We start from the raw sequence: 13,853 nt of genomic DNA on the forward strand, positions 1-13,853 counted from the left end.
CCATAACCTCTATCAATATTTGTAAGTTCATTACTTAATAACAATTACAATAAGAAAGAGTCCCTCGATTTGTAGTTAATTAGCTGTTTTGTGCAGGAACCATGAAAAGATAATAGAACTTAGCACAATATCCTCAATTTGACCTACACCTGCAGTACTACGTGCATACTGAATGTTAAATGAAAGAAATTAAATATAATATAAAGATATGATATATATAATAAAAGCATAAATAATGCAAATAAAATATAACACACTAGTGTTCAGTATTAAAATATGCTGAGATAGTTCCCTGAATTAATTATAACCAATCATGTTCAATCATTTCAATGACAGCAAGTAAGGCCTGTTTTCCAGTCAGATGTAAATGGAGAAAACAAAGCTTTATGGATGCCCCTCATACACAGCTGTGCAGGTGACTGTCAACTTGTTACTAAGGAATCAGGTTTTATTCTTGAATCTCACCCTGCTTATTCAGGTGTTACACAAGTGTTTCACATCTAACTCAGGTGGCCCACAGTGCCAGTTAGAGCACTGGTCTAGTTACCTGAGCAGGAATTGTAGTTTCACATTGATGACAGTGAAGTGTATGAAAGGCAGACATCAGCTTTGTACACATAAGGCTAGAAATATCTGCAACTAGAGTTTACCCTCACCAAACCCTAAGACTCTTGGTTAACATGACTCCACCTATTTTACTCAGGTTTTGAACAGTTCTTTCTTTTCAGAAAAAAAAATCAGTAGCCTCAATAAAAATAAAATGAAAGTTTAGCACTGTTCGGTTTTTCTGATCAGCGCTGAAATGAAACCCTTGTTGAAGTTCTGCAACATTTAGAGACATCCATGAGATGGACCAGATAGCTAGAACTTCATATGGTTGACGGTAAACTGGACTGTGCATCACACTAAAGTGACCCTCATTCTGTCAGGCTGGTGCTCTGCACTTCTGAATAACAGGAGGAGAAGCCTCACAGCTCTCTCCTTACTGAACAGCAAGGGTAAAGATGATCCTCCAGTCTGTGCAATATTATGGGAAGTTGTGACAAAAAAAAAAAAAAGGCAAATCACCTGAAGAACTGAAGATAACTCAAGACAGGTACTTTTAGGTGTTAATATACTAAAAGACAAGTGTGTTTTGGGACTCCCTGTCAGCCAGAACTTTGAGGCAGATCTGCCTAGACCACCTCCTTGTAGCAAGCTCCCCAGCACAACTGAAAAAAGGCTTTTCAACAGAACATTAGTTTTATTAGACTAAGAACTAGAACATGGAACTACTTAAAATTTAAATAAAACCCAAACACCTCAAATGCACCTAGGCAGAAAACAGATTTATTAAAGATTTTTATAAAATAACACCCACTCTTCTCTACTCAATCCATCCTTTGGGGTAGAGTTGAGTTCTTTGCTTCCAAAATTCACCTCAGTGGCTTTCAAGTTGCAGCCTTCTCCAGCCCTTAGGAAGCTCTTCTTCTTGTTCCCATGGAATATCCAGCTGTGGTGTGATCTTTACCACACCCTGCAGTCTAGGACTATCATGGTCTGTCCTAGAAATGGCCACTGTTCCATGCTACGTGAGGAATCTCATCCTCTTCTCCCCAGAAAATTCCACTGGTCATATCAACAGCTTTTCAAACACGCACAAACTACAATCAACAGGAGCTGAACTTTTAATGGAGAAATTTTCACTTGATACTTCTGAATTGGAACCAAGAGTACGTATTAACCCAAAAACATAGATGTCCACAAAGACTGTGGAAAGATTGTTTGAAGGAAATCGCTTTTAGATGCTTTTCCTTCTCTTCACTACCTCTACCAGTTTATGTTGACTTGCAGTAAGATTTAGAGATATTAGGGCAAGCTTACCTTAAAAGAAATCAAAGGAGCTAGAATGCAAAGCCTTCCCTGGGGTAAGAAAAGACCTCTGCACTGATCTAAAGGGAAAGTGCCAGCATCAGGTTGACACTTGTGATAACAAAAGGACTGTGGCTCTGAGAAACTAGTAGGAGGTTGAGTAACTCTGGCAGTTATGTCAATGGCATCTTTAACTTCCAGCTGTAAACTCTATCTTATCTCAGAGGTAACTGCCTGTATTCTCAGGTGCGAAGAAGGGACAAGGCTACAAGATTCAAGACAGTCAGAAAATCAAAATCATAGTTACCATTATTATACTACCTCTAAGGTGTGCAAAACTAAACATCTCCACCTTCCGAGGCCCTTACAATTTTGATCAATGAGGAAAGAGAGAGGAATGATACCTGAGCTTAGAATCAGTGACAGAGACTATAATTAGCTGGGTAACCAACAGGATCTTTGGTCAAATAAGAATGACAGAGAAATCAGGTTTGCCTTATATTACGATCAGGCTGACAATAGGTGATTTTCATTCTTTAGTACCATAACTTAGATACACAGACTTCTAGAAAAGCCACCTTATGAAGAGCCAGGAGTAATAATTTTGACAAGTCTGTTCTTTTTTTTCTACCACCTCATTGACATGATAAAAGGAAGAAAAGAGAATGTAACAGTTCAGGTTAATTTACAGAAGTACTGACCAGGGCTCTGTCCAAATGAACCTTATCCATCTTTAGATGTGATGATGAATCTCTGAATAAAGGTATTACAACTATCCAACAATCTCATTATTTCCTTTCCAAAACCAGACAGAAATGGAAATGAATTAACAAGATTCTGACATATCAGAGAAGAAACAGAGAAAAAGAAGGTGCTAAGAGCTCTCTTGCAGAAAAAGAGGGAGGCAGGACTTCAAGACACGTCTTGAGATTTACAGGTATGAGGGTCACTACATACTGCTTGGGTCTCTCAGAAACCAGCAGATGTGAATGAGAGGGGAGGGGCTGACATTTCTTTTTTATATTACTTGTCCTTCCTTGTGCCTACCTCCCTCTGCATGTGAAAAAGATACTGAACTCCTCAGAGAGATCTAGTGATACATTCAGGAAGAAACCTACCCCAGTCACTTCTTAGTCAGGGAGATTAATCCTGCTCATGCTGTTTATTTTCACCCTCAACATGAATAAGGGTAGTTGTTGGGAGATGCTAACAAGTGCACATGAATTGTTCTGCCCAGCTAAGGCTTCCCCACCCTCCTTCCTCTGTTTCACATTGGAATTCAACCAGAGACTACTCTTGGCTGACTCTCTATAACCCATGTTGAAGGACAGAAATGTTGGGATCACCTGATACTGCTAATAGTCTTACTTCCAGTTAGCTTCAGTGACTCCTTGTCAAGGGGAAAATATTTGGGCACTCAAATGCAGGCTGAATAGCTGAAGTTAGCTGGAAAAGTGTGCCAACTTTCTCCTGCAAAGCTTTTTCTACTTCAAAAGAAATCTTCTAGCCACCGAGGACAGGCAAAAAAAAGACAACTTTAACAAAAGAATCCTGCAGAGGCACGAGTCAATTAGCTATCTGGAAAGAACATGAAGCTTCACTAACCATTCCCCATCTTGATAAGAATCTATTTTTATGCCTAACTGGAAAAGCAAAAGCAAAACTGAGAGGTGGCATGGATTATGAGAACTTGCATACTTGATGACTTTAAAATGAACAAATGTTATTTGAACTCACTAGGAAAAACCCTCTCTTGGTACTCAAATTTTTATCACTATTAAATGGACTTTTTCACAACACTAGGTACTACAGCAACTTTCAAAAGGTTCAGTCACTTAAGAGAATACATACACCCTTTGAGCAAGGCAGACCAATTAGCTACTTAACATTTAGCACTACTTGTTTTAACTTAAAATATTTTACAGTAGTTTATATAAGTTAGTTATCCCTTAATGTAGGCCTGTACACATTTTGTATATATTTGTCTCTTGACTAACAGGGAATTGCAGATTGTTGCTCTTTTCAGCAGAAAAAACATAATATAGAAACACAACCTGTCTTTCTAATGTACACTGATTTTAGAATACTCAGTTAGAAACTATGGTAAACTAATGTTTTTCCAGGCTATTCTCTTAGTATGATGGTATGACAAATTTTAATTCAGGAGGGTTGGGGGGTAGGGTAAAATAAATAAAAAGGAAAACACAACAGCAATAACAAAGAAAAAAAACCCAAACCTCCCACCCTTGAAGTCTACACTTGAAAAGGTGTAGAGACTAATGACACTGGCTTTGGGTAAAAAAAAAAAATCTATACAGAGAAATATTCCCATATTCTGCAATAACCACAGGTCTTACTCATTTTAAGAAGTATTTTTAACTTGGGTGAACTCACGAGTCAATTCCATTTTCTTGGAATAGATCACTGCATGGCTATCAAATGATGTGACAAGTGAGTCCCCTCACCTTAACACACATGGGATCTTTCATCTGTGTAATACACATCTATACATGCATTTACTTTCGAGCAAGCTGGATTTTTGACCCTAAAAAGTATAATAAAGCTATAAATAAGTGCTTATTAATTTCACTTACTTTAAAAGAAAATTGTACTGCAGATTCTGGAGGGTAAACTATGAAGTGTCTTAAGGTGAAGCCAAAACCCTGAGATGTCCTCCTTAGCACGACAGTTTTGGGACCAGGCCAAGAGAAAGTTTCTTCTTCCTCTGATACAGTTTCACTCTGCTCTTTTCCATCTTTATTTTTTGATGCCTAAAATAAAAAAGACACACACAGAAGTTGTAATTTGGATAAATAAATTGCTAAACATTCCTGTGCACTTGAAAAATGTAATTTCTCCTCCCATAACCAAAATAACTTGATAATCAGCAATCTTTGCAAAAGAAATGTGTACTGTAAAGCAGCATCACTTACAGCATTACACCTCTGGTTATATCACATACAGAATTACTCGTAAATTTTAAATGAAGTTAGATATTAAGAAAGTCAACGTACAACAGTGAAAGACTCAAATGAACCACAAGAAATGTGTACAACTTGCATGTTTTATTCGCTTTCTACTTCAGATACAAACGTGTCTTCTGGGATCCCATTTCTGGGCGCACATAGCTCCCACATACGTACAAAACCAACTCCTCTCTTCCTCACTTATACTGCAGTTTTCTCAACTAGTATCTCCTCATTTAAAACTAAACAGAATTGAAGAACATATACAATTGGTTAAGCTTCTTCAGCAAGACACACTTTTCCTCTAGTCATATCTTTGACTTTACCTTTGTTTTTCCACCCTTAGCTACTTTCTCTGAACATTTCAGTATGCAAATTCCAAACACACAAGTAAAAAAAAGTCTAGTTTCCTTTTACAGTCCTACTGCAATCACTCGTCTCATGCAGAAATAAGACTTTTTTTTTCTTGAGGGTAATTTTATATACATATGACTCAAGAAACACACTATTACAAAAACATTTATCTTCTCAGCCTTATATGAAATCTTCAATTTCAATTTTCAAAGTGAGTGCCACACTACACATAACATTTCAAAATCAAAGGCAGAAAACATACAAAGAAAGCATGCAAAAACCTATGAGCCTCCTCTAAATATTCTAGTTCAATGATCCATGAAACAAATTTAGATACCAGAGCCTATAGCCTATTCAAAGGGTATTCCAACAGAAATAATAGTCGTCTTGTCCTCCTGTAGCTCTGCTGCTGTGGCTCAGCAACTGGCTGATACGTGTCAGAATTTACTGCTTAGTTTTCTCCTTTTTGCTTCAGTCTTACACCTGGGATCTCAAACTGCAGTGCTTATCAGCAATGTGGGCTCAGGCAACTCCAATCAACAACTACAGAGAAGGCAAAGCATTTCCACTCTGAATACAATGACAGCAACACATATTACTATAAGGAAAATGTTGAGCTGCTTGGTGAGATAGTTAACCCACCAGAACAGCATTCTGCATTCAGGTATGTAAAACACAACACATTTCTACACAGATGCTATGGTTTGTCCTTGGAAACCCACATCTTGGTACATCCAACAGGGAGGACAAGGAAATACTAGCCAGTGTTTCAAAGACCAGCCTCCTTACCTCCAACAGCCCTGTTCTTCAGCAAGAAAGAACATACAAACGGAGAAGGGTCTTGGTGCTATAGCCAAGACAAGAAATGGAGCCACTTCTGGAACCAGAAAACACAGAGAATCCAGAGCAGCCTGACAGGACTTTGATGCTCTAAACAGCCTGGAAGGATTATCAGCAGATTTTGGAAAGAACAATGATAAATATCAAGGACTAGAACTCAGTCTAGGCGGTCCTCATCTATCATCTTCATTCACCTTTTCAAGTGTTAGTGTGAAATCGAGAAGACTGTGCAGTTAGATGACTAACAAATGAAAAATGAGTGAGAACTGTGGAATTGCCAAGATGATTGGCTTTAGTTTAAAGTTCAAGCAATGCAAAGATTAAGGTAAAAGTTACATAATCCTTTAGCCTAAGGATGAGGCTTGTTATTGAGATATTCCGCACCAATCTGTTCAGCTTCTGACACGACAGCAGTTTTTCAGTTCTGCACAAGTAAGTGTCCATTCTCAGCCTTTCAATCTCATGACATGAGCAGAAACTTGAGCCAGTAAGAACATTTTGATCCTAGTAAACTGGCAAAAGAAATAGCTCCTAATAAAAAAATATCACTGGCCTCTAAAATATGACAGTGATTTCCTCTATTAAGTGATGGGCAGCAACCCATCTATTTAACATTTCCTTGCCATCTTTTGTTTCTCCTCTCAAATTTTTATAGGCAATGCTTGATACAAAAGTTTTGAACAATCATAAACAACCATAGGTATCACACAACATCAAAAAAATGTTAATAAGCAATTAACTATCCTTATAGATATGTAAACAGCAAGGTTAAATGTAGCTCTGAAAAATGCAAGTCTGCAATATACTTGCATCTTTTTTCTGACAAAAACCTCCCTAATCAGCCAAAAGGTAATTTTAGTATGTGTAACAACTGATCACCGAAGTTCACATACAGGAATACTGTAATCTGAGTTCAAAATACAGTCATATAGAGGACTTGAGAAATGGGAGATGCAGCATTTGATTGTAGTGAGAAGAAGAGAACCTCCGATTTCCTTGTAATTTCAAGTAAACTTTTAGCATTCACCAAGCTGCTGAACTAACAAGTCAGTATTCATAAACAACGGTACTCCACAGTCAAATCATTATTACTTGAAAGAGCATGCCAGAAGTGAAAGGTTGTCTTCATGTCGACCTTGGACCCCCTGTGAGGTCCGCCAACAGAGCAACAGAAAAAGCCAATATTAATAATAAATGTGAGACATGTTCAAGTAACAGCAACTTTCAGCTACCACCAAGAACAAGACAGACTCTGAATAATAAAGAAAAGAGAGTCAACATCTGGTGAATAACCCTGTGACATGTCCAACCACAGCACACCCACCAGAATATCCATTGTCAGAGAAGGCTTTAAAAAGGAACAAGAAAAGTTTTCAAAACCACAAATAAAACAGCGATGCAAGACAGCAAGCAAGAAACAGATGATGTTTAGCATAAGCAAGAATACGTTACTGAAGACAGACTTCCTGCATGGTTTTCCTTACAAGCCAAAAATGATAGTAATCAAGTTACGAATACATAAATGTCTCATGTCCTTAAGGTGATTTGTCTTTCAGGTAGGCTCATTTGCACTTCAAGAGAAGGAAAACTGAATGCTTGTATTGGGTTTGTGTGGCAAGGTTTTGGTAGCGGGGGGGGGGGGTGTTACAGGGGTGGCTTCTGTGAGAAGCTTCCCCTATGTCCGACAGAGCCAACACCAGATGGCTCCAAGCACCTCTGGGATAACATATTTAAGAAGGGAAAAAAAGTTATGGCAAGCACAGAAACTGCAGCTGGAGGAAGGAGTGAGAACATGTAAGAGAAACAGCCCTGCAGACATCAACATCAGTGAAGGAGGGGGAGGAGGTGCTCCAGGCATCAGAGCAGAGATTGCCCTGGTGAGGCAGGCTGTCCCCTTGCAGCCCATGGAGGTCGATGGTGGAGCAGATATCCACCTGCAGCCTGGGGAGGACCCCATGCCGGAGCAGGTGGATGCCCAAAGGAGGCTGTAACCCCATGGGAAGCCCATGCTGGAGCACATTTCCTGGCAGGACCTGTGGACCCGTGGAGAGAGGAGTCCATGCTGGAGCAGGTTTTCTGGCAGGACTTGTGACCCCACGGGGGACCCACGCTGGAGCAGTCTGTTCCTGAAGGACCGCAGCCTGTGGAAGGGACCCATGGTGGAGCAGTTCACGAAGAACTGCAGCCCATGGGAAGGACCCATGTTGGAAAAGTTTGTGGAGGACTGTCTCCCATGGGAGGGGACCCCATGCTGGAGCAGGGGAAGAGCGTGAGGAGTTCTCGTCCTGAGGAGGAAGGAGTGACAAAGACAACGTGTGATGAACTGACCATAACCCCATTCCCCATACCTCTGCACCACTGGGAAGGGGTAGGTAGAGAATGCAGGAGTGAAGTTGTGCCTGGAAAGAAGGGAGGGGCACAGGGAAGGTGTTTTGAGATTTGGTTTTAATTCTTATTACCCTACTCTGATTGTTTGGCAATAAATTAATTTCCCCAAGTTGAGTTTGTTTTACCTGTGATGGTAATTGGCTGAGTGATCTCTCCCTGTCCTTATCTCAGCCCACGAGTCCTTTGTTATATTTTCTCCACCCTGTCCAGCTGGGACCGGGGCGGGGCGGGGGGCAGTGATAGAGTGGCTTTGGTGGGCACCTGGCCTCCAGCCACAGTCAACCCACCACAATGCTTTCTTTTATTTTCATTTCATATAAAATCTAACAAACCAAAGATTATTTTGCCATATTCCTTACCGAAGATCTCTATGTTTGTTTCTCTAATAGAGTCAATGCTCAAAAGGGACATCAGAATGCATACAATCAAGTTCAAGGACTGAAGAATCCCAGGCTATTAAAAATTATTCAAGCATCATTTCCCTCAGGAGTTCTTCATACAACATTTCTGCACAAAGTATCTCAAAGCATCATTTCCTGTTATATGCAATTACAAGGACATAAAACAGATGCTTAAGTGCATTCTAAAATGCATACTTTGTTTTTAATATTGTATTTAACCCTTTTTTCTGAGCAATGAAAGCATCCATGAAAAATCAGATGGCATCTTAAAGGACTACATGAATCACTGGAAGCTTAACACACAACAACAGAATTATGTAAAATCAGTATAATTTACAAACATCAGTGCTATTTACTATTTCCAATTAAAAATAAATCTCAAATCAATAATTCCCATTATATCAAGCTAAAAAAAAAATTTTTTTTAAAAGGTGAATACATCCAATTTGCATGCTCTCCAAAGCCCATCTGATTTTTAATCTTCTCATCAATTTACAGACAGACCTATATTGAACACGCTAAAAATCCTTAAGTGACAGTCATAGGTAATTGCACTATGAGCTATCAATAAAGAACTGTCATCTTGACTATCTAAACAGATAAGTAGGTATACTCTGAGTTCTGAATACTGTCTTCATAGATGAATAACAGTGAACACAAGAAATAATTGATATATTGCACTATTGATTCTTGAAAAATCATTCAAGCCATTTTAAAGTCGGTGCGAGTAATAAATTTTCATCTTTATTTTATCTTTGTGTTCAGTATACAAGTTCAAAATTTTTTCTAAAGACACTTGGGATTGGCATCCAGATTTGCTCTATGCTTTTTTAAACTCTTTTTGGTTTGTTTTACCATATATAACACTTCATAAATAAATTATGTAAATAAAAGTCTCATTTTAAATGTAAGGGTTACCCAAACTACATTTTCTAGAACCTAAAACTGTACTTAAAAAGAAAGAAAAAAACCCTGAAACAAACCCAACAAAAAAAAACCCAGCAGACCAACCAGCAGACTTACCTATCAATACCTTAATAAGAGCATGGAGAGAGCCTGTGCTAAGCAGGGCCTGCTTCAGCTGCATTTAGCAATGTTCAACTTTTAGCTGGTCTAACAAGAAATGTGATACCTGAAATAGTTCAACTAGATAGACATATGCTAAACAGAAAATGGGCCGATGTTACCTGATTTTATTGATTCAACAGCCATCATATAATTTTTTTTTTGTTTTACTAACTACTGACATAAGCCAGAGTAAAAAAGGATCTTGAATATAGTTATTAATCCCTAAAATCATCCCAAGACACCAATAGGATATTCCAAATGTTATAATGAATGCTGGGCTCACTTGAAAACAGTGCTATTTCTTGTATTGGGTAATTTATTTTCCCTCGTTTTTGTACCCAACTAGCTATCGGTTAGCTAACCGCCCTGTTAAATCTCCAATTTCAGAGAAAAAATAAAGAGGCTTTTCTAGAACAGTTTGATCTTATCTTAATGTGACAAAGTATAAGTTCCTTTAAAAAGGTAACAGTTTAAAAAAAAAAAGAGTCCTTCCAGGCTAACGCTACAGAATGGGAGGAAAAAACCTGCCTCTATGGGCAAGAAAACATTATCCACAGAACAACTGCAAGTTTCACTGCAAGTCAGCCTTTGTTTCATTAATAACCAGATTCTTCCACTGAGATTTTTAAATAAAGTTTTAATAAGCCAGTGACCCTTTTAGTCTCAACCATATAGACAACTGCAAATCCCTTTGCTAGAAGCTTACAAAGTCAAATGAAGAAACAATAAATATATACCTAAAAAAAATTTTTTTGGTACACCCATCTGATCAGAAATGATGAAGCAAAGAAATGTATTATGCCTAGAGGACAACATGTCCCCTTGAACCTTATTTTCTCCTGTGGTCACAGACCTGGACTCCTGCATATAAGCAAACTCAGAGTGAAAGTTTAATCCGTTGGAGAATGCGTGGTTCCCTGGTCCTCTGATACGACAGAAAACAACCACAAACCCTCCAAAACACACAGCTCCTCTGTTTTCCTAAACCATGTAACACTTCCTTTAATAAACATACAACACGGACATTTAAGACAGCCAAAGAAAAGGTTATACAACTTTTCTTTGAGATGCATTATCTCCATCCTCATTTGCAGTATAGGGATGTATATCCAGCACCCAGAGAAAGCCAGCCAATGTTTCATCTTAATACCTCAGAAGCAGGATCATTCACACAAGGTGCAAAGTGAGTCTTTTCGTTTCAGTTCTCAAGCTCATACATCAAAGATTTCAAGGGAGATGGGTCACATTTATAAAGACAAATACTACGATCACATACTGAAACAGTCTCACGCCCTGGTGAGATAAAATATTTCTAATGTCTTCAAATCAAACTGGAATGTACAAACAGCATCTTATAGAGAACTAATTCATTCCCAGTAGAAGAAAGTAATTACTGACACAAAGGTGACACCTTAAGTAAATCCATCCTCCAGGTATTCAGGACACGGCTTTCTCCTCAAAACAAACAAGAGAGTTCCATCACTTTCAGCCTCAGCAAATAAGTTCATCCCTTACTGGAAAAAAAAAAAAAAAAATCCTGCAAAGAGGCCAGCAGGAAAACTGGAATGCAGAAAACCCAAAACCTACATAACAATTTTAGGCCTCCATGTCAAATATCCAGTTGTTCAAACTTCTGACTGACTTTTATGCTCGACAAAATCCCGTAGTCTTCCCCTAAACGGGTAGGAAGGATGCTGCCAAGGATAGAAATTCAGGCAGGAAGTATAACCTGGCAGTATATGTACTGACAGCGTCCTTCCCTCAAGGAAGTCTTCCATCATTTTCTCTCCTCACAAGGTAGCTAGAAGGTATAACCATGACTATCTCCAAACCCATGCTGATGGTCAGAAATCAGTCTGCCAAATTGGTGGGATAAAAGGAAACCTATAAAAATCCTAGACACATGATCTTTGATGCTAGCTGACACCATTAAAAAAAGGCATCTAGAATTTGCAAAAAGGAAGAGAGAAAAAAATGGAGAAAAACATCAATTAAATATTTAACAGCTAGACTTGTTATGAAACTTTAAGCTAAGTTCCAAAGGTATGAGGCAGCAGTCACTCAAAGAAGCTGCCCCTTTTTTACTAACACCAAAATTAGCCTGTATAGTTGACTAACAAATCATCCCCAACATTTCAGTATTTTTGAGTGTCAAACTGGAGTAATCTCTGACTCTTGTGTATATACTCTCCTCAAACTGAATTATCATCACATTCAAACCTGCCATTAAGCACTCCTGTGATTTCTAATTTATTCAGAAAGCACATCCTTTTTCTTGTCTACCTTTTAGAAATACAAACATTAGTGAAGCATGGCTAAGTGTAATCACCTCCTGTTTGTATGTCGAATAGAACTTTGCTAAGTAGAAATAAATCACTATAAAGTTAATAAAAGCTTCCCTCTACCCAGTGATGAGTTCAGCTCTCAATATACAACTTACATGCACAACAAATTCATAGTACAACATATACAACACAACAGTATATACAATTTATTTATGTAATTGCTGACACGATGTGCTGACATGTACTTTTTATTAACAGCACTTCACTAAAATTAGACACAACCACAACATAGCAGATTGGAGTGAAAAGTAGTTCAGGATGAATTAGCCTTTATCTACAGAGTGACACTGCAGAAGCATACCCTGAACAGAAGAATCAGGCAGTTTAAGACAGAGACATACCGAACCACAGAAGAGGAAACTGTTTCTTACTCCAGAACATCCTTAAATATTCCTCCATTCTTTTGCAGAACGGGCCCCAGGGAAATGGATCCCACCCAACAGACTGTGCTGGACCTACTGACTAGTTTCAAGACCCTCAGAGCATGAGGCAGAAGGTATCTGCCTCCATCCTGTCCACTTCAGTGCTATGTATTTAAGAAAGGTGCAGGAAGGACTTGGTTGCCCAATGCTAGTAACTGCTGAGCCTGTTTTCAGTAGTTATCAAGAGGAGGCTGCCTTGCCATGAAACACCTGAAACTGGAAATGAACCTATAAACAAGCCCTCAAAGCTCAAAAGATCAAACAGCTGCAGAACCGCTCTCACCACAAGAGAAAGCTGAGACGTGGAGATAAATGGAGCACGAGTCCTCAACACATACAACCATTAGATAGCATTCACAGAGAGATAAAACTGGTTGAGTCAGAGCCCTCTCTCTGGGGCCATTGCTAACAGCAGAAGATAGTCTCCTTTTGGAATTGGGAGGCACAGCTCTTCTTCCATGCAGCAGCTCTTCATGAAGGCAGGAGGAAAAAAAAAAAAAAAAAAAAAGAAAAAAAAATCAAGTCTCCAGAGGAAGACTTCTCCAACTTCTCCAACTCCGAAACTCAGGAAAGCATCAGCTCTCAGAGTCACCAGGGGAACCCATTCATCTCTTACAGGGTGGCGTTACGCATACATGAAGTGCAGGATATTTGCTGAAACTCCCCAACACTAACATTTCTCTTGAGTTGCAGCTGAGGGGGATACAGTAACTGGAAAGGATAATAAAGGCAAACAAACTGAAGAACTGAACTATCTCTCTCCAAATCCTTTATGACTCCAGATGGAGAGAAAGTTACTCCAATGAAGTTTCAATATCAAACAACATGAAAACAGAAGTTATTAGTGATTGCCACTAGACTAAGGGCAAGGATGGGCAATGCCATTTCTCCATGTTTGCTGCTCACCTTGGTTGGTCAGGTGGGCCCTGAGTGGCCACCAGCAGTAGCAAGGCAGTCTGAGCAGCTCTCCCTCACTCAACCCCCAAATGGGTCTTGCCGATAACCATAACGAGACAAGACATTTCAGAGCAAGGGCAAGGCAATAAAAATGTGAACATCACTCAATGGTGTGACCACAGGTGTAGGTGTCTCCCTCACAGGAGCCTGCTTTTTATCATTTTAAGGCGCCACTAGGGCGCTAAGCCCAGGTGGCCACAGGAACAGGTCCTTTTTGGGGGACTAACCAAAGTTAATTCAGGTATTTGCTAGGAGGTGGTC

At 39.1% G+C, this 13,853-nt stretch overlaps 1 protein-coding gene across 4 annotated transcripts in view; it reads right to left on the reverse strand.

Annotated features, from left to right (window-relative positions):
- Nucleotides 1-13,853, reverse strand: part of ARHGAP21 (Rho GTPase activating protein 21) — a 123,906-nt gene that overhangs the window by 66,501 nt on the left and 43,552 nt on the right. For all 4 annotated transcript variants that reach the window (XM_049799198.1, XM_049799197.1, XM_049799201.1 and 1 more), the window contains one exon: nt 4,446-4,622. In XM_049799198.1, the coding sequence (XP_049655155.1) occupies nt 4,446-4,622 (177 nt within the window). The remainder of the gene's footprint in view (nt 1-4,445; nt 4,623-13,853) is intronic.

Source organism: Accipiter gentilis, chromosome 4 (assembly GCF_929443795.1).
Source record: "Accipiter gentilis chromosome 4, bAccGen1.1, whole genome shotgun sequence".
In the NCBI taxonomy this organism is placed as follows: Eukaryota; Metazoa; Chordata; class Aves; order Accipitriformes; family Accipitridae; genus Astur; species Astur gentilis.